This window comes from Megalobrama amblycephala, linkage group LG1, assembly GCF_018812025.1.
Source record: "Megalobrama amblycephala isolate DHTTF-2021 linkage group LG1, ASM1881202v1, whole genome shotgun sequence".
Taxonomy (NCBI): domain Eukaryota; kingdom Metazoa; phylum Chordata; class Actinopteri; order Cypriniformes; family Xenocyprididae; genus Megalobrama; species Megalobrama amblycephala.
Window position 1 is genome coordinate 55,762,981 of NC_063044.1, and position 22,633 is coordinate 55,785,613.

At 36.7% G+C, this 22,633-nt stretch overlaps 1 protein-coding gene across 7 annotated transcripts in view; it reads right to left on the reverse strand.

Annotated features, from left to right (window-relative positions):
- Positions 1 to 22,633, reverse strand: part of clec16a (C-type lectin domain containing 16A) — a 74,767-nt gene that overhangs the window by 51,902 nt on the left and 232 nt on the right. For 3 of the 7 annotated variants that reach the window (XM_048202693.1, XM_048202708.1, XM_048202717.1), the window contains exons 2-10: positions 21,999 to 22,127; positions 21,748 to 21,881; positions 21,514 to 21,662; positions 16,086 to 16,191; positions 14,396 to 14,401; positions 13,582 to 13,705; positions 13,219 to 13,393; positions 11,918 to 11,968; positions 11,685 to 11,798 (exon numbers count right to left, since the gene is read on the reverse strand). In XM_048202693.1, the coding sequence (XP_048058650.1) occupies positions 11,685 to 11,798; positions 11,918 to 11,968; positions 13,219 to 13,393; positions 13,582 to 13,705; positions 14,396 to 14,401; positions 16,086 to 16,191; positions 21,514 to 21,662; positions 21,748 to 21,881; positions 21,999 to 22,127 (988 nt within the window). Of the gene's footprint in view, positions 1 to 11,684; positions 11,799 to 11,917; positions 11,969 to 13,218; positions 13,394 to 13,581; positions 13,706 to 14,395; positions 14,402 to 16,085; positions 16,192 to 21,296; positions 21,465 to 21,513; positions 21,663 to 21,747; positions 21,882 to 21,998; positions 22,128 to 22,633 lie in introns of those variants that run through there. The other 4 variants (XM_048202700.1, XM_048202716.1, XM_048202721.1 and 1 more) reach the window with 3 other exon arrangements.

Sequence of the window (22,633 nt, forward strand, 5' to 3'; positions counted from 1 at the left end):
CGCGCTCATCAGATATGTCTGTGATTGGCTACAATGATCAACGCACGGCAGCGTTTGAAAGCACACAGAAGTGTTTGAATTTGAAAGCGTTTTGAAAGCGGGAGCGTTTGAAAGCAGGCGTCTATCAGCGGACTGGTCCACGATAGATGCCTGCTTTCAAAGGCTCCCGTGTGTATCTGTGTAAGCGCTTGGTGAAGAGCTTTATTGATGATTATTTACAACGTTTTTACAGCACTCTATCTACACTACACAGTCAAAAACGCATGTCACATGACTATTCATGCACATTGGGCATGGGCGTACAAGTGTAACAGTTGCCTCTTGCGTAGGCAGCTGCAGTATTAAAAATTGCAGAGTTTAACTGCGCAGTGGCTGCTTAAAATTACAACAAAACCAGAAAAGATTGCAGTTCAGTCTCCATGTTATTATTTACACGGTCGTCAAGGATATGCAGAGCGACTGTGGGCAGTCATGCCATCGTTTTCAAAAGTCTCTGTTTTGGTCCGTTTATAGTAAAACACAACTCAAGGGTTTTCAAACTAAAACGAGTTCTGCAGCATTTTCGAAAGTGTCCAATTTCGCGGTTCGAAAACACCGCCGTAGTGTAAAGGACAGGTGTTACCGTAGCAAAACGTATGCGTTTTAAAACGAAAACACACTAGTGTAAATGGGGCCTTACTTAGTTTGTTTCCATTCATAACGTGTTCCTTTGTTTAGATTGACGCCACTCATCCGTCACCATGGACACCGACACTAATCATCACAGCTGTATGTCTTTTAGTTCATCACCATTGTATTCTTAAGTGCCTCCTGTTCACTCAGTGTTTGTCTGGTCGTCGTTACCTTTAGTGTGTATTGCCCTGCCTTTCTACCTGCTGTTGGAATATTATCATTAAACCTTGTATTGGAACTTTATTCTTCTGTCTTCTTCGTCTGCAACAACCCATGACGGGACTAGGGATGTGCACCATCCCACCACTTTCCATAACGTTTAAATGGAAATTTTGCAACAGACTAGTCGACTAGTCTAAGAACCCCCCAGAAGTATGTCAAAACAATAAAGACCAATGGTGTCAAAGTCATGAAAAGGATCTTCTTTTTATTTTAGGAAGTAAATGACATCATAGATAGATTGTTTCCAAGGTTTCCATGTTTCCATTGCTAAGATCCTCAGAGTGCATTTTAGTGCGTTGAGAGGGTGTTGAATTCATCAAAGTTTGTTCAAATACCCCAACCCTAAGTATAAGCAACAGCAAAAATGAATAATTATCAGCTAGTAGGGATGGGACGATACATCGATTCTCGATCAGTACAATGAATCTGAATCAATCCTGATATTTTCTCTCTTGAATCGATTCTGAGCTTAGTTCTAACAGCAGATGGCGCTGTAGGCTAGTTTCTAACCGCACACTCTCAAACGCTCACGAAGAGCTGGACAGTGCTCGTGCGTTCGGCTGAGTCAAATAAGGGGTTAAATATACTTGCACCTTGGTTCAGAATGCTTTTATGATGCGAGATTTGTAATTCACTTCAACCTTTTCGAACTTTATGAATGATTATTTTAGGTTTAAGTGGTGTGTGTAAAGGAACTGGAAGCAGGCAGTGTACAAGTGTTTTTAAAGCATGTATAGTAGTGCAATCTGCTGTTTAAAAACTAAGCTCAGAATCGAAACAAGAGAGAAACCTGATACATCTGAATATATCAGAATCGCTCCAGATTCTTCGTATCGCGAATCGAGATTCGATGTATTGTCCCAGCCCTATCAGCTAGTATTGCCTAATTTCTAGCTCACTGCAAACATATTTAAATACTACTCACTGAAATGCTACTAACATGCAGATGATATGCACGATACCCAGATCTACTTAGCCCTACCGTCTAACAACTACAGCCCCATTAACTCCCTGTGCTAATGCATTGATGAAATTAAGTTGAATGTGCCAAAACTTCAGTTAAAGGTCACCTATTATGCTAAATCCACTTTTACAAGGTGTTTGGAGATAAATATGTGTTGGCAGTGTGTGAAGACAACCACCCTACAATGATAAAAGTCCACCCACTCCTTTTTTTTAAATCCCCATTAAACCAAAGCAGTCTCATTAGACAAGCAGTTTTGATTCTCTAAGTAATGTGACGTCACATTACTCATCCACCGCCCACGAATGCTGACTGATGGTCCTGCATTACCATAAGTTCTGCCCTCAGCCAGCTGTACACTGTCCGCCATTTTCTCAGCACTCGAGCAGCTGTAGCTACAAAAATGTCTGGTAAGTAATTGAGATGTTTTGTTGTTGGATGTAAGAGTGAACATAACAGTCTTCATTTACCGACATCTGAGCCGCTGCATGCAGTGGATTACCTTTATTTTTGAAGGGAATGCACCACAGATCTAATATACACGATTTCTGTAACGTTACCTGCTATTGACGTTCACAGACATAACTGACTGTGTTTATGTGAACTGTGTGTATTTTTGACAGAAACTTGTGTGTATTTGACAGTTTAAAACAATCAAAAAATATGAAAGAGAAGTTACTCATGAGACTTGCCGTCTGACAGCCAGCTGTCTGTCTCTGTGTGCGCTCAGAAAATGATCCATTAGAAGTTTAAACTGATATAGCTTTAAAACGCGTGGAAACAATAAACTTTAATGATGAAAGAAAAACTATGCTGTCCGTAAGAGTGTTGGCGATATAGATAATAATCAAAACCAAGCCCAAGATGTCTTGTTAGTATTTGGCAGAGAATTCGACTGAGGCAGGAACTGTGATCGTAGAGAGGGGGCGGGGCATAGCAGCTCATCTGCATTTAAAGGCACATGCAAGAAAACAGCCTGTGCTTGACTGTAGTCAGAAATGGGTATAAACATATAAACATATCACACCAGTCCCCAGATCTTTACACTGGCTTCCAGTTGCATTTAGAACTTATTTTAAAGTACTGTTACTTGTATATAAATCACTCAATAGACTAGGACAGGGGTCGGCAATTAAGTTTGGCATTGGGCCAAAAAAAAAAAAAAAATTGCCACTAGATGGCAGTCCAGAACATAGTCAAAGCATAATTTAATAAATAAATTGAAAAATGCAACTAGAATTGCCTGTGACAGACTTAGTGTCTTTTGTAACTGGTTTTGAGCTGTTACTCTATGATAAATCCTGTAGTAGGACAGTCATTAACAAAAAGCCAGAGTAGGGACATGTAACCTGACAAACATCTTCATTCACTAACTTGCAAGACAGACCGCCTTGCTAAAACACACATTTGTGAGAGATGCAGAATGGATAAAAATAACTCAAAAAAATAAAAGAGGACTTGAATAAGCTCATTAATGGCATATTTGAGTCATGCTCTTAACAAACTGTTTTATTTCCTCTTTCTATATTGTGAATAATAAATGTGTAATATATTAATTTGCTTGAACACAATGGAGCCTAATAATTGTAATAATTATTTGACATAGCCTATTTTTACACACTCTTACAATTATTCCTTGTCATCCTCACACACATTTTTTTTTTTTTGCATGCTGGAGGTAGGCTATTACGTTGTGTGCAGAGTGATGTTAACATTGAAACTAGCTGGTGAGAGAAAAAGGCACTATCAAAGTCAATCATCACTAAAGAAGAAAAGTTGACAGCGAAAATAGGGCATACAAAGAAGAATGGAAAGACAACTATGCTATCCTACCTAGTTTTGTGAATGCAAAGCCGGTGTGTCTTATCTGCAACGAAGTTGTCGCTGTTTTCAAAGAATATAATACCAACACTGGACGCGAGCGCGCAATGTGTTCTAAAGATAATAGAACCCATTATAATGATATTGATATTGTTTTAATGCATTTTATATCAATTTTTATTCATCCTCTTTTTATTCCTGACTGCTTTAATGCATTTTAAAGGTGCCCTAGAATCAAAAATTGAATTTATCTTGGCATAGTTGAATAACAAGAGTTCAGTACATGGAAATTACATACAGTGAGTCTCAAACTCCATTGTTTCCTCCTCCTTATATAAATCTCATTTGTTTAAAATACCACTGAAGAACAGGCGAATCTCAACATAACACCGACTGTTACGCAACAGTCGGGATCATTAATATGTACGCCCCCAATATTTGCATATGCCAGCCCAAGTTCAAGGCATTAGACAAGCCAGTATTAACGTCTGTAGCTGTGCACAGCTGAATCATCAGACTTTATGCAGGTAAGCAAGCAAGAACAACAGCGAAAAATGGCAGATGGGGCAATAATAACTGACGTGATCCATAATAACATGATATTTTTAGTGATATTTGTAAATTGTCTTTCTAAATGTTTCGTTAGCATGTTGCTAATGTACTGTTAAATGTGGTTAAAGTTACCATCGTTTATTACTGTATTCACGGAGACAAGAGCCGTCGCTATTTTCATTTTTAAACACTTGCAGTCTGTATAATTCATAAACACAACTTCATTCTTTATAAATCTCTCCAACAGTGTGTAATGTTAGCTTTAGCCATGGAGCATACTATCAAACTCATTCAGAATCAAATGTAAACATCCAAATAAATATCATACTTACATAATCGGGACAATGTTTATGCAATGTATTATAGAGTCGCGAGCTTGGGGGCGGGGAGCGCGAGCATTTAAAGGGGAAGCGTGCTGAATCGGCACATACTTAATTATGCCCCAAAATAGGCAGTTAAAAAAATTAATTACAAAAAAATGTATGGGGTATTTTGAGCTGAAACTTCACAGACACACTCAGGGGACACCTTAGACTTATATTACATCTTGTGAAAAAGCGTTCTAGGGCACCTTTAAATCTTGCTGTCTGGTTGGAATTGTTTAAACACACAGATACGTGACAAATATTCTGACTGAAACTCACTGACTCTTCCATCCGGATAGGGCTATATGCTTTTATCATTATTTTTATTTCTTCTGCATTCCATTTTTTTCTTATGTATTTGTTTGCTTTTCATGCAAAGCATTTTGAATTACCATTGTGTATGAAATTTGTTATATAAATAAACTTGCCTTGCCTAACATAACACTCTGATAAGAGTGGAAATCTACAGTTTAAGCAAGCATGACATTCTCCTCTCACTCATTCTCTGAGAAACAAATCTGACATTTAAGTGCTTTTGTTTTTGCCAGGTACACGAGAACGACTCAGCCAGACAAACATTAGGGACGCTTTTATTGCAAATATTTGCATATGTGCATATGCACGGCTTGGCCCGGATTCTGATATTCAGACAATAAAAAAAAAAAATATATAGAAAAAACAAGTTATGTGCTACAGGCTGCAATACACAATCAGTCTCACATCCACCTACACGCTGCAGTGATGTCTGATGTGCAAAAGACTTCAAAGCAGCCCATTAACACCACTGATATCACAGCGCTCTTATCTGCCTGCCTTACCTCAGTGTAAATACCCTCATGAAAATAACAAGAGCAGAGGCAAACCGCAAAGAGAATTCTCTTCTCCTCTTCAACCATCTCATCCACAGACTGGAGCAGCGGTGTTTCAAAACTACCTGTTTTCTGAGAAGTTTATTTAGGGGGTCTGATAGGCATCTTATATTAAAAAAAAGGGCACAGTGAGACTGTAGCGCTTGACTGACATCTTTTAAGTGATCAAGACGTGATAACATTTAGCAAGCTATTCTGACACGTCACTGTAAATCTGACACATTGAATTTTCCTTGAGGTAGAGGACATTTTGGCCAGTCTAATGACAACTCATTTTCCAATAAGTAAATATTGAATAAAGGCTGAAGCTTACAGTGCTTATGTTTATAATAGCACAAAAATATGATTTCTCCCTCTCTCTCTCTCTCTCTCTCTCTCTCTCTCTCGTTCTTTAATCCATTCGAATTCATTCAAATAAATGTAAACTTACCATGTTTTTTTTTTTTTTTTTTTTAATTCAGAATTCTAGATCTAACGAGCCATAGATAAAATAACAAATGAAAATTCAACCTTTCCCAGGAGTTTGATTGACAGGTGATCTGACCAATCACAATGCCGAATCTGACATTTGTCCAACAAACAAACCAGACAGGAGAGTTAGATTAAATGTGCAATGTGTAAAATTTAGGAGGATCTATTGACAGAAATGTAATATAATACACATAACTATGTTTTCAGTGGTGTATGAAGAGCTTACATCAGGGGTCAGCAAGTAAGTTTGGCATCGGGCCAAAAAAAAATTTGCGCCACTAGATGGCGGGCCAGAGCACAGTCAAAGGATATTTTAAGAAATGAATGAAAAATGCAACTAGAATTGCCTGTGACAGACTTACAGTGTCTTTTGTAACTGCTAGTGAGCTGTTACTCTGTTAAATGCTGTAGTAGGACAGTCATTATCAAAAAGCCACATTTGTGTGGCGGTGTCCGGGTTTAACAGTGGATAAATTAATAAAGCAGAGTAGTGACATGTAACCTGGCAAGTATCTTCATGCACCAACTTGAAACACAGACCGCCTTGCTAAAACATACATGTGGGAGATGCGGAATGGATAAAAATAACTCAAAAAATGAAAGAGGACTTGAATAAGCCCATTAATGGCATGTTTGAGTCATGCTCTTACGGAACTATGTTTTATTTCCTCTTTCCATATTGTGAATAATAAATGTATATCATTTTAATTTGCATGTTACACAATGGAGCCTAACTTATTATAATAATTATTTGATGTAGCCTACTTTTACACTCAATTATTCCTTGGCATACTCACATACTAAACTGCATTTTTTTTTTTTTATTGTTTGCGTGCTGGAGGTACGCTATTACATTGAGTGCAAAACCCAAGGGTCAACCATGTCACATATGGAGGGCCACTGTCCTGCAGTGTTTAGTTTAGACCTTGATCAAACTATGATCACCTATATGCAATTTTGATCACCTATCTGCAATTTTCTAGTAACTCTGAAGACCTTGATTAGCTTGTTCAGGTGTGATTATGGTTGGAACTAAACTCTGCAGGGCAATAGCCCCCTAGGACTGGATTTGAGGAAGCCTGCTCTAGACCGTGCGAACACACTCTTCTACTGGAGTGAGCAAAGTAATGAAGTAAAAACAATGATTTTAATCAGCTTTTCATTTGAAAATTTCAATTTCCACATTTAGATTAAAGGCACAATATGTAAGATTTTTGCAGTAAAATATCCAAAAACCTCTAGGCCAGTGTTATACATTTTGTTCAGTAGAGTACTTACAATATCCAAAATGTTTCCAGCTATTTGTAAATCATGAGGAAATCGCAATTTTAACCAAGGATACCGTACGTGTCCGGGAGTCGCCTGTCAATGGCGTCATATCCGCATTACCCTCGGTTTCTGGTTTTAGTTTGTAGAAACCATGGAAACGCCAAAGGCACTTTAAGATATTACATGTTTTATCAGACAAGGGAACAACTATTTGGTTACATTTATAGACAGAAAACGAATTATTGTTATATAGCTCAACACGTTTAGTCTTATTGTTTAAATCTAGTTTTCTTGATTTTCCGAGAGTACCATGCTTTTACCATGCCTCAGAGAAAAACACTATTGTGTCAAGTACCTAAGTAATACAGCATTTTCTCCATCATATAATAAATTTTAAAACTAATTGCATGCCATTTATCAGCACAAGCCATCCAGCATTTATTAATATGATATTCTAATATCGATCAATCTTACTGCAGTCTGCAACAAGTGTCTCTCAGCAGCCACAGAGCGAACGCACAGAATAACGTTATAACATCATTTTCAACACACTCAAATGTATCTAATATGATAAACAGCGCTTCTTTACCCCACGTACACTTGACTGGAAGAAGCGAAAGTGGCGACTGCGACATAATAAAAGTTTCGCTGCTTGCGAGGCGTGTCACGTTCGTCTCTCATTAGCAATCGCTCCATCTCTGCTTCATACTACAGTAACATTAATAATCTCATCCATGAACATGACTTCTGCCAAAGTCCTGTCCCGATTCTTTTCCACTGGCTGTGAGGAGAAGATGACATATCCAATGATTCCACGCTCATACTTGGCGTCATCAAGCTACACCTTTGTTTTGAACAGCCGACCTCTAGTAGCAAAAAATCAACATACTGTAGCAATTAAATTATGCCACTCTCCTTAAAGGGTTAGTTCACCCAAAAATGAAAATTCTGTCATTTATTACTCAGCCTCATGCCGTTACACACCCGTAAGACCTTCGTTAATCTTTGGAACACAAATTAAGATATTTCAGTTGAAATCCGATGGCTCAGTGAGGCCTGCATAGGGAGCAATGACATTTCCTCTCTCAAGATCTTTTTTTGGCACACCAAAAATATTCTCATCACTTTATAATATAAATATTGAACCACTGTAACTCACAACTCACATGAACTGATTTAGATGTGTTTTTAGTACCTTTATGGATCTTGAGAGAGGAAATGTCATTGCTCCCTATGGAGGCCTCACGGAGCCATCGGATTTCAACTAAAATATCTTAATTTGTGTTCCAAAGATTAACGAAGGTCTTACGGGTGTGGAACGACATGAGGGTAAGTAATAAATGACAATTTTCATTTTTGGGTGAACTAACCCTTTAATAGGGTTAAGCACTGAAATTACATGAAATCATTATCCAGAAGATACACAAATTTCTATGAATTTAAATAATATTTATAGTGGATGCGGTGATTTGAACACTTTTCCTATGGCATGCTGCATTTAAGTGTTTTTACTACAGCGAGGATTGCTTGACACATGATAATTCCAATATAAGTCTTCTAAATATCATGTTTTGAGAAAATATTTTCAAGTGAATAATGATCAATGGTGTGCATTTTCTCCGTCTAAGCAGATGGCTTGGCAACATAATGACATAATGACAGACACTGAAGGAATCACTCGGTGATCTTTCGACGAGTAGCTACTGTACACAGTACTGTACAGCCTCTGCTGAATGCTGGTGTGCTGCTAGTGTCGTTCACAGACAGACAGTAGCCTAAAGATAACCCATTTCATGGTCTTCACAATATTATGAAAAATATCATTGTATTTGAAGAATACATTTTGGAAGGATAGGATAGAAGGATAGATTTTGGAAGATTTCAGAGGATAGGAAATCGTAAGATATGCACATTTCATTTTTAAAATGTTTTGAGATCAGTGAGTCAGACAATAATTTACAATGCAAAAATAAGGACTACCTGTTTCCATTAAAAATATATTAACATCCTAAAATGTATGTTTACCTTATAGGCATTTTTTTTTTTAAACAATTAAAAATACTATTTATCCAGTGGAAAAGTATGAGAATAACTCTTCATTGAAAACTTTCCCTGAACAGTATTTTATACAATTTTGATTTATTTTTTTTCTAAAACAAGACAAGGATAGTGAAAGATTTCTAGTAATAAAACGTGATGGCATTTACAGTCATATTTTCCTAATGTCTTGTACCGTTAAACACGGTGCCACATGGATGAGAATATACATGGAAATGATATGCAGATGACATAATGCATAGTAAAACTAGGTGTTGTAAGCTCCATATATGGTTATTTTATTTTGTTTTTTTTATTTATTTTGCGCAGGCTCTGGCTCAAGCAAGATTATAAATCTGAAAACTTTTGTACGTATGCAAAATCTGGCTTGTATGCCTACGCACTCTTTTAGGATGAAATCTACGGAAAGTTTTATACATAAGGCCCCCAATCTGCTCATTAAGGCTTGTGCATAAAAGCAGCCTAATAAACCTCTCACAGCAGAGAGTGAGATATATCTACCAATTGCCTGTAAATAAAGAACAGAAATAAATGCCCTTTAAACTAAATGCACTTTCGTATGACTCACACGTTTCATATGGCTTTAATGCACCTTGAGCATCGTGTGCCGCTTTGACCTTCACACAAAAAGCATGATAGCAAAAAAACAAAAACGGTTTTACAAGGTTGCTATGAAACAAGAGAGTGGGAAGTAGGGCTGGGAGATATAGCAAAAAAATATGATCATAATATGCAAAATGTAAACATTGTAAACCAGTCATTATGCTACACATATTAACACGGAACTGCATTTTTGTACTCTCGGTGGGATGGTATCTTTTCAGGTGATAGAAAAAGTTTGCCGTGTTTTCTGCCTTGGTTGGAACCGACCGCCGGCATATTTTGACACAGAATGCATTTTTTTCATTGTTTTTCTATGTAAACGTGCTAGATGTGACCATTGTCACCACTGTGACCATTGTGCTCACATCTTTTGTCAAGTTTGAGTATCTGCAGGTCAAACTAATGGGCATGCCTGTAGCAACTCATAATGTAATAACTGCACATAATGTAATAAATATTACATAATTATTGTAATACAACGTTGATGATGTAATCATTTTCTCAAAATGTAATAAATCTTGAGCTCATAATGTAATAATTTTTACATTATGAGAAATTTATTACATTATGAGCTCACTAAAATCATGTCATTTTCATAATTGTAATAGCTTTTAAAACATAAAGAAATAGTATTCCCTTACAGTACATTTTTAAAAATCTAAATCCAGTCTTATTAAAAAATCCACCAGATTACTGATAGTACTACTACTACTACTACTATTATTATCATTACTATTATTATTCATTTAACTACTACTACTACTACCACTACTATTACTTCTACTTCTACTTGCATTTCTTGTATACATACAGTATACACACTGTTAAATGACAAACAGTGTTAAATACCAACACTGTGTAAAAATGTTGTAAAAAAAAAAAAACCCATATTATCAATATAGCAATGAGGTGTGTGTGTGTGTGTGTGTGTGTTGCATTACGCAGGTAGTTTAAGACTGGATTTAGAAAGATAGGGGGCACGCCAAAAGGTCTTTACAATTGGTCATGAAAACTGCCTGTTAGGGTGTGGGGTAGGGTTAGTCTCTGTTGTAGCACTGTGTACACCTGTTATGACCTGCAGCTATCCGTCTCTCTTTTACAGCATCTCGTGCATGACATAGCATTCTAAAAACACAGCACTCAAGTTAAAAGAAGTTCAACTACTAAAAACAAGTCTCAAGAGCTTGTTTGTTTTGTTTTGTTCCACTGATCTTCGTCTACCATTTTTTTAAAAGCAAAATGCATTTTTGTGAAGAGGCCCTTAATCTGTGCTTTTATTTAAAAAAACAACAACAACAAAACCCCCAAACAAAACACAACTGACATTGTGTTACCTTTTTTTTTTTTTTTTTTTCTTAGCTTTGGAGGGTAACGCAAGTTAGGTTTCCCTTGCCAGCTCCCTGCAGTTATAATCCATATCTAGTAAAAATGTCCAGAGCTTATCATCAGTATCGGCGTAAATTTTACTGTGATCTCAATATGATATCGCCCAGTCTTAGCGGAAAGATCTCAGTATGATATTGCCCAGTCTTAGCGGGAAGTGTGCAAAGTTAATGGTAAAAAACAGTGATTGCAAATGCAGTGATTTCATTTGAGTTTAATATGGTTTGAACTTTAAGTGTGATGTCATAACAGTGCCAAAGGTCATGTGAAAGGGCAATTGAGACAACATTTTTAATTGACTACGAGTCACCTGCTCCCATAAAATGCCATGAACCTAAGTGGTTAATGGATTTTTGTAGGGATCAATCCTGAAACCATCTGATTATCTCTTGAATAAACTTCCAAATGAAGAAGCCAACAGGCAGATGTACTCACTGAACTCTTGTGAGCGCTCTGTTCTGTCTGCACGGTGAACACCGACAAGTCTCCGTTCAGAATGACATCAGCCAGAGAGTGGACGAGCGGCTGGTAGTGGATGATTAGGAACACCTATGACAGTCGGGGGAACATATGTCGTCACTTGACCACATGTGTGCAGCTCACACTGTGTGTATAGTGGCTAATCTACTCATTGCAAGTCTCAGCAAAACCAAAGTATGTTTCTATACCTGTGACAGCAGGTAGAGTGACACCTGAGGGTTGATCTTACGATCATCAGACTGGAAAAAAAAAAAGAAAAAAAAAGACTGTCATCATGTGGCATGTAAACAAGTTGGTTTGGGGTGGAAATAGCCTGAAATGACATCACCATGCTTGGATCATTACTATACACTACAGTCCAAAAGTTTAGGGCAAGTAAGTATTTTTTATTTATTTATTTATTTTTTTTTGAAAGAAATTAATACTTTACAGCAGCATTAAAAAGCAAAACTGTTTTCATCACAGGAATACATTTTAAAATATATTAAAAAAGAAAACTTTCAACTTTAAATTGTAATAATATTCACAATATTACTGTTTTTACTGTATTTTTTATCAAATAAGAGCAGCATTGGAAAGCATAAGAGACTTCTTTTTTAAGAAACATTAAAAAAAATCTTACCAACCTCAAAAATTAAACACTTAATTTTTTTTTTTTTTAATATATTTTATACATTGTTTTTAATGTTTATATTTGCAGTGCAGTAAGCATGTGTGGTAACACTTTATTTTAGGGTCTTTTAACTAGTTGCTTATTATCATGCATATTGCTAGAATATTGGCTGTTTATTAGTACTTATTAAGCACATATTAATGCCTTATTCTGCATGACCTTATTCTACATCCTTAATCCTACCCAATACCTAAACTTAACAACTACCTTACTATTAATAAGCAATAAATTAGGAGTTTATTGGGGGAAAAGTCGTAGTTAATAGTTTATATGTGTTCCCTATACTAAAGTGTTAACAGATGTGTCTTATCACAAGTAAACTGCACAGATCATATAAAGCCTCAACGTCTCTGTAATGCTGTAAAGATACAAGTGAATACACTTTCAATATAATAGTGGAAGTGGAATCTTGAACTTTTGCATGCAGAATGTTATATAACATTAAGATCACCAACACTTCCAAATGAGAAAGTAAAAGTTTATTGGAAGCCATTAACTTGTATGGTTTCAAAAGTCATAAATGCTCAACAGGTATAAGTAAAAGAAGAATAATCAACAAAATATAGTGAACCTATGTCAAAATAAAAGAGTTATGGGTCACACTTTAGTTTAGGGTCCAATTCTCACTAATAACTAAATATTAACTATGACTTTTGTCCCAATAAACTCCTAATTACTGCTTATTAATAGTTAGTAAGGTAGTTGTTAAGTTTGGTATTGGGTAGGAGCAAGGGATGTAGAATATGGTCATGCAGAATAAGGCATTAATATGTGCTTTATAAGTACTAATAAACAGACGTGTAATTGTGTCCTCACCTGCTCTTGGCTGACCAGAGAGTACACGTAGAGGGGCAGGAACAGGCGGTTGAGCAGGTGGTCCGTCAACACGTCATTGAGAAACTCACAGTTGATGATGAGGATGTCGTTCAGATAGTGGAGATGGTCCAGATGCTCGGCTACCAGATCGCTGAGTTTTCCTCTGTTTTTATGTCTGATGAGAATGGGTATAGATGGGAAAATGTGCAATATATTCTAATCATATATGTTCATGAGCAGGCTATGTTTTGAATTCAGATGGTTTAAGTAAATGAATTCCATAGTGAACAAATGTGGTCTATAGTGACACCTAGTGGTGCGGATATGAACCGCACATTAAAAAAAGTGTCATGAAAACCTTACTCTTCATCAGTCTGCACACACTTGTCCAGCTCGATGACATGGCTTCCAATGAACCAGACCAAATTGGAGAAGTACGGCACGGCCGTTTTGTCCCGGATGTAGTGTAGCATGTGCTGGTTGTCCACTGCAGGGCAGGACCAAAAGTAAACACGGTTACTCAAGAACAGGCAGAGGGATCAGGTAACAGCCACAGTGACGTGGGAAAGGAACTGTGAGGTTTAGTATAACTAATAACACAACAGCGGCAGACACAGTGATGGAAAAATTAAAGAAGGTTAATTAAAGGGCAATGTGCAATGTCATTTGTCAGATGTTGGAGGGTTACGTTAAATGATGATGTCTATGCAGAGTCGCTAAAGGAAGCTAAATTGATCCTATGCAATAAACAAGTCCTGTACTAAGCATGCTGAGAGTATTAGATGTTGCAAAATGTTTTTAAGCTTATTTTATGCCATAAAATAGTAGGAAAAGAATAGGGTTTGTCTTGTGGGTGGATCATAATAAGTTGATCCAGGTTTATGGAGGCTATAATGATCAGTTAAAGGACTAGAGGATGCACCTCAAGCATCTTTTTTAAGAAAAATAAATTAATTAATTAAAACACACAAATACAACTGACACTGCCAAACATCACCATCAAAGCCAAAAAAGGGTTTAAATAAAAGCACCAAAAACTAGTGTATTTTTAACTATTATCAGCATGTGAATTGCAAACCTGTGTACACAGACAAAAGAAGCAACTGAGTTTAAAAAACAATTCAAGAGAACATGCAATACAAGTGGCACAAGAAAGTTCTGAATTTGACCAACTTACATGACACTGGAATAAGGCACACAGGAGTCACCATAGAGGGAGAGGGGAAGAACAGACAAAGGATTAAACAAGATGAAGGGACTGAGCTAATGGAGCTCTGGGCCCTAGAGGCCAAAAGATGAAACAATCACACCACCTAGTGGCTGGTACTAAACCTGCACAAGAAAGCATCTGGAACCAAGAACAGCCCAAAAACCAACAGACATATCGACCAGCCATATGAAGCTGCCAGGACATGCTAAAAAGCAAAGGTAATCCATAACACCCACTTGCTATTTCTGACAATCAGAGATTTTAACTGCTTCTTTGCGATTAATTCGGTGCATTTATAGAATAATTATGCACGTGATCTGCCATATCAAGAATGTCAATTGTACCCCACGTGGCCACAGATTATTCAAAGTATTCAAACACTTAAGAGACAAGAAAACATAAATGAACGTCATTGCATTATATAAAATAAAAAATATGCATAGTATATCTCCCATTCAAAAGTTTGGGGGCAGTAACTTTTTTAATGTTTATAAAATAAGTTTCTTTATGCTTACAATGTTTGCATTTATTTGTCAAATTCAGCAAAATCAGTAAAAATGTGAAATATTATAACAATTTAAAATAATAATGCGGTCTGTTTTAATATGTTTTAAAAATGTCATTTATTCCTGTGATGTCAAAGCTGAATTTTCAGCATCATTACTGCAGTCTTCAGTGTCACATGATCCTTCGGAAACCATTCTAATATGATGATTTGCTGCTCAAAAAGCATTTCTTATCCGTGATTTTTTTTCAGGATTTTTTAATAAATAGAAGGGTCAAAAGAAAAGCATTTATTTGAAATTGAAATCTTTTGTATCATGTCTTTACTGTCAATTTAATGTGTCCTAGTTGAATAAAAGCATTAATTTCTTAAAAAAAAAAAAAAATGACCCCAAACTTTTTAATGGTAGTTCAATACAAACTGATATTCAAGACATAAATTATAACCAAATGATCATGGGACCCCACATTTTTTGTAGTTGACCTACCAATAAAACAAAATCTGTAATCTGTAAGAGTATCAATGGCACATAGGCACTTTGTTTCAGAGCAGGCCTACATTTGTCAAATGACTGATAAGTAAGGTTGGTTTTTCACCTATACCTATTTTATGCATAAAATATAAGAATAACTGGCTTTTATTTTAAAGAAAGAAGGTTGTTTATTTAATGCAATGACATTCATACATTTTTAAGTGTTGGCTACATCTCCAAATATTATTTGGGGCCACTGTATGCACATTAACGTCAGTAACATGCACCAATGGTGGTTTGACCAAAATACTTCAACAATCTCCACAGGCACTGATTGTTTAGCTATAAGATGAACTGCAATCCAAGGGTAAGCACCAAGCAGATAGTAAGAAATGTTAAGTCAGTTATTCAGGAAGGGAAGAAGGATTCATGTAAAGCTCAAGCCAGAGAAACAGATCAGCGAAAGCCCTTTTGTCTTCAGCACATGACCATACCCAAGTGAAACCCCACTGTGCCCGTGCATGTGTCTAGAATCAGCGGCGATCGCTAAATGTAAGTGTGCGTTACTCACGGATGGCGGAGAGCAGCGTCAGCATGCCCATGCATCAGAGGCATGACAGAGATTGACAGCAGAGAGAAGGATCGTGCGGCAGCAGCAGCTGAGTCAGGGCTCTACTCACCTTTGTACACATTGAGTGTGATAGTCCTGACCGCGATCCTGACCATGCTCTCTGGGTGGTTGAAAAACTTAATGGCCTCCGTGTACAGGGCAAAATCATTAGTGTGCTAGAAGCATGGGAGACAGAGAGCGAGGCCATCAGCAAGGAGGATTAGCTCAGAGAGAGGAGAACTGCAACTAGTGACATTACACAAAACCCGTACTTTAATTCTCTTATGTGAATCCGGAACATCTACAAGAGCAGAAGAAATGGATGCATAACTTCACTGAAATTGAAAAGCATCCCTGAATGGAATGCTACTGGCTGCTAAACAGGTTTAAAATGTACCTAATCTAATCCTTGCTATATAGCACTTCAATAAAGCTGTGATTTTCCTCTTATTTTAGTAATGAAAATTTCAGGTAGTGACAAGTGCATTTACATTAAATCCACATCGTATGGAGTTGGTTAGATTTTTTTGGAAAGGAGTCCTTTATGCTCACCAAGGCTGCATTTATTTGATAAATACAGTAAAAATATTGATATACAATTTAAAATATGTTTTCTATTTGAATGTGTTTTGTAATGTAATGTAATTTATCATTACTCCATTATTCAGTGTCACATGATCCTTCAGAAATCATTCTAATATGCTGATTTGATGCTCAAGAATTTCTGTGGAAACCATGATATATTTTGGTTACCCATATTGTTATTATGCTGTGGAAAAATATATTGATGGCTCTAATCAGTGCCAGGGTTTAGACATAAGAATGATGAAGAAATACAAACTAGCTAAGTAGTAGTAGGTAGGACGCAGTATTTTTGACTATGTTTGCAGAACATCTTCGCAACTTGCCACATTCTACTGATGTGTGGTGACAGGTATACCAGATAATGGTAACACTTTACAATAAGGTCTCATTTATTAACATTAGTTAAAGGAACACTACACTTTTTGAAAATCCCCTGGAGTTAAACAGTTGAGTTTTACCATTTTCGCATCCATTTAGCCAATCTCAGGGTCTGGCGGTACCACTTTTAGCATAGCTTAGCATAGTTCATTGAATCTGATTAGACCGTTAGCATCTCACTCAAAAATGACCAAAGAGTTTAGATATTTTTCCCATTGAAAACTTGACTCTTCTGTAGTTACATCGTGTAAAAAAAGACTGACGGAAAATGAAAAGTTGCGATTTTCTAGGTCGATATGGCTAGGAACTATACTCTCATTCCGGCGTAATATTCAAGGAACTTTGCTGCCGACCATGGGTGCAGCAGGCGCAATGATATTATGCAGCGTCTGTGACCCCATTTGCACGGGGAGCGTGCCTTGCAACCATGGAGACATTTATGAGAGGCGCTGCGTAATATCACTGCGCCTGCTGCAGCCATGGTACGGCAGCAAAGTTCCTTGATTATTACGCCGGAAAAATATCAAAACTCTTTGGTCATTTTTGAGCGAGATGCTTACGGTCTAATCAGATTCAATGAACTATGCTAAGCTATGCTAAAAGTGGTACCGCCAGACCCGGAGTTCGGCTGAATGAATTCGAAATCGGTAAAAATCAACTGTTTAACTCTAGAGGAGTTGGAAAATGAGTCTATTTTCAAAAAAAGTGGAGTGTTCCTTTAATGTTTTAACTAACATGAACTTACTATGAGCAATACATTTGTTACAGTTTTTATTAATTTTTGTTAATGTTAGTTAATAAAAATTCATTGTTCATTGTTCAATGTTCATGTTAGTTCATAGTACATTAACTAATGTTAAAAGATACATTTGATTTCCATAATGTATTAGTAAATTTTAAAATTAACATTAGCAAAGATTAATAAATGCTGTAGAAGTATTGTTAATTAGTTCATGTTAACTAAAGAAGTTAACTAATGTTAACTAATGAAACCTTATTGTAAAGTGTTACCCAGATAATTTAGGGTTAGGGATAATGTGGCTCATCCAATAAGATTTTAGCACTGTTTTTGTAATATTAGTTTACTTGTTTATAAAACGGATAGTTCCGGCCCTTGATACTGATTGGTTGAGCTGCGTTCAAAGCCATTGTAAAATTCCCGAAAACATACAGCTGACCACATTACATAAGTATCACTGCGCCACTGAGTGTGTGTTGCTGCATCTGTCTTTTAGCAATCACTCTTAGCAACGTAAACATATGTTTGTTCTCTATTGATTTTGTTCATTGAAGCCTACTGTATTATGTAGAAGAGTACTGTGAGAGTGTATTACCTGCATTCAAATTTATCATTTTCCTTCAGGTCAGTCATATGTTCATAATAAAAAAATCAGTTTGAATGTCTGCAGCGATCTTGTCCTTTTAACATTTAATGGGTTTTCCTGTGCCCTGCTGACACTGACAGCGCTAGTCAACGTATTTGTCATTTGAGTCTTGTTCCGTGTTCACAACAAGTTTCGGTAACACTTTACAATAAGGTTCATTAGTTAAACATTAGTTAATGTATTAACTAACATGAACTAGCAATACATTTGTTACTGCATTTACTAATCTTTGTTAATGTTAGTTAATGAAAATACAGTTGTTCATTGTTTGTTCATGTTAGTTCACAGTGCATTAACTAATGTTAAATTTACAGTCTGGCATTTTCCTCTTTGTCGCCATCTCTGTTTGAAACCTGCAATTGCAGTCATATGCGGAATTGTTATCGTTACGTGCGTTGTGCTTCGGCACGGCTCAGCGCGGATGAATCTAATGTTTGCTGTCAATCACTACACCGGTGTGGATACTGTACTTCACAATCACAGATTCTACATCTTGAAAGTATGACCAAAATAATTTTCACTGGAAAATATCATCTGAACAAGTAAGTAACCTGTCTGCCACTTTTGTTCTGACCAACTGAGCATTAGGCCTACAATAAATCGTGCTGTCAATGATGATTAAATCTAACGATCGCTTAGCTCGGATCACGTCAAACTGTGCAAATTGTTATTACTGTTATACTTTGTTCTCAAATTGTTAATGTTAAAGGTGATAGAGAGGATTTTTTCGTCGACTGAGAATCCAAAGACTGTTACTGAGTTTTTGAAATGAGCGCATGCGTAAGAACAACCCCCCTCCTTCACAACACATTTCAAAGGAACGCCTCCCAAAACTCGTAAACACTCGTATTGGAACACGAGTGTTTACCACCGGCATTCGCTGTGTCGTGTTTTTTGGATTCATTGTGTCGGACTCACCGCAGGTAACTCATAATCTGCAGTTGTTACTCCTGTCTCCTGACAAAAACATTGCATGCGGCGCCTGTGGAGTGTGGAAAGTTACTGGAGCGCGCAGCCGCGCTCGTCTCTCAAAAGGAACGTCATGGCAGTGATTGACAAGCCAGAGGGCCAATCGTTTACGCGATGATCGCGTAAACGATTGGCTGATGTTTTTAAGGCCCTACCTCGTGCACAGATGATGTATATTAATATTATTACTTTCAGTGCACCTAATAAATAGTCTTTTATCAGTTAGTATAGACAGTTTCAAGTAATATTGCAAAAATGTATAAAACAAAACATCCTCTTTAGCACCTTTAACAACATCTGCATTGCGTGACTGTGTATTTAGTGTATATTAGCGTTACCTGTAGATTTCAATTTCTGTAGCCACTCTGCCAAGTCTTGTGCTTTTGACTACGGGTGAATCTCCAGTTGTCACTGATGACTGTCAGTGTCAGATTGATGTTTAATTATTTCAGCTGCTGTGAGAACAGGCCAAAAATGATCCTCTACAAGCAGCATCCTCACATGATAAAACCGACTGGCCTGGACTCCTTCTTTCTGTTTACAGACGTGACGTAATGATGCAAAGACAAACTGCTGCATGCTCGAATTTCCCGCGGAAATTCACCAGGTCGCTCTTATTATAAAACATTATTACAAGCTTACCGTTGTGAATCGAGCTAAGATAATGAGATAGTTTTGAACACTGGCTGGTTATGTACTTGCTCAAAAATTGATTTTGGATCATTTTTAACCAAAAAAAAGAGTTACGGACTGCAGTTTTAACAACATTTTAATAATGTATTAGGAAATGTTGAAATTAACATTAACAAAGATTAATAAATGCTGTATAAATGCAGTTCATTATTAGTTCATGTTGACTAATGTAATTAAATAATGTTAACTAATGAACCTTATTGTAAAGTGTTACCCAAGTTTCAATATAAAAGTCTTTGCGACTCCCTCATTGCCGCCATCTAATGGTGTAATAAATGTATCTTCTGTTGCTGTTCACGGTCAAGGACTATAGACTTTTAATGATTTTACTTCATGAAAGTTGCATTAATACATATTTTTGGCTTAATATTTTTTTAAATATTTGTGGTAACCATTTTATACTCCGCGTCGTGCCTAACAACGCCCCTTTGCTGTTATAAATTCACTGTAAACCACGTCATCTTGGGGCTTATTGCTTTATTTTAAACCCAAGTGTTATCTGTTTTAATACAGATGCCAGACTTATCCATCATTTGATATAAATGTTATCTTTTTCTTAGTGTCCATGAAGTTCCAAATAAAAAGAGAATATAATCTAGTGAGATTAACTACTCAAAGTGTTAAATCCTTCATACAGCGTTATCATTTTTGTGCTGTGATAGGAGATTCAGATCATTCATTTACTAATGTCTTTGTTTGCTATATTAGTTCCATCAGCAATACTAGTTAAACTCCTTCCATGTTTATTGTTTACCACGAGATGCCAAAATGTTGCTATGGTTTATCACTATCACAACCATAATGAGTTCAATAGAGACTCACGTGGCTCTTTAAGCAACTAAATGCAGTTGTCACTCCCAAAACATTGCTTTGTTAATGTCATTCAGATACATTACACTGATCTGGGATTATATTCTGCATTCAAGATGATTCTATAAGCTTCATCAATCTTTAACAGTTGGTAGTCTTGATATTTTTCTAACATGCATTGGTTTACAATGATACTTTAGCAATCTTAACTTCAATTTTACATTAGGAGATTGTATTTACAAACAGTGCAGCATCAGCTCTCTCATAGAGCGAATCCTTCCACGCAGGCCCTCTCTATTCCTGACACCAACGATTAACAGCATCAAAGGTGCCACGGAATAAAGAACACACAAGGGTTAAATACAACCATTTACAGTACACCAATAACTTCCCCCTATACAAAGGAGCCCTGAAACATTTCCGTCACCTTCCAATCCACAAAAAAACTGTTGTAAACTTACAGCTGGCCTGCATTTGTCCAAAATGAAAGAACATAACTGCTGAAGCAGGATGAACACACAGGAAACACGATTTTACAAAGTCACTGTGAACGGTTAGATCTTCCTGGAAGTGGTCTGCTAAACATGATGCAAGCCCACAAATAAAAACCCCTCTTCTGCTTTCAGTACATAAACAGTCATTTGAAAAATGACAGTTGCCCAAGTGAATGCACCTTACCTCATTGTAGAAGAAGTGCACTGTATGGTTGTTGAGTTTCAAAGACAAAGTCTTCAGAAAGGAGATATAGTAGGCCATAATTTCCTCGTCAGAAAAGTCAAATTTATGCACAATGATGGAATTAACATGGTTATTCGACAGCAAGTAATCTAAAAAAGGAAAGGAACAACATATTAAATGGTCAGGACATAAACATCAAATTAGAATTTGAACTTTGTCCGGGGTTTTACTCACAGAGAGAAGTCTCATGACTGATGTTCTCAAAAAGGATGTTGAGCGTTTGCAGAAGCTGGACACACACATACCGCCCGGATTTCTGCCGTAGTATGTTGAGGAAAAACGCAAACATGTTCTTCTCCAAAAAGAAGCTACGAAGAGAGGATGATGCTTACCATTATGTTTTGTATTTTAGCTGTCATTTTATTGCAAAACTAGCATGTGGAAACACTTCAAATCTGATAATAACAAAGAGATGTGAAACTCACTCAAAGACAGAGCTGTCATTCTGATCACCCCAGATAAGAATCTCAGTAATGGTGCGAATCGTTTCCACCAGCAGATTTCTGTTGTGATCAGTCACTGTTGTGTTCTTTGTTAGGACATGGTACATATACCTAAAGATAATATAAAAATCTACTTAAATGCCACAAGATATTTCATATTATGCCCATCTAACTGATATATTTGTAATGTATTTGAGATCGTAACGACCATAAACCACTTCTGCATAACAGAAAACTACTTTAAGTGATATATTTAATAAGACAGATATAATGTATTTAATAAACTAACCCACCAAATCACACAACCGTATGTTAACTTCAGCTGTGGCTCAAAATTTAGTCAAGACAGCTTTTTTGGGCAACACAAGTGCATCCCCAATGTCACAAAATGATGTCTTGGTAGGCAGCTCACTAGATTTTGACACCAAGTCTTCGACTGCTGCACACACAGTTTTGCTCCTGTGCGCTCAGTTTAACATCGTACATAAATTCTGTCAGGCGTAATATACATGTTTACATTTTCTAAACTGACTATTAGTGACTTTCCACGGTAATGACAATAACTGGCTGAATTATAAAGCTAAAACTGCACGAGCTACGCTAGCGAAATAGCTGCT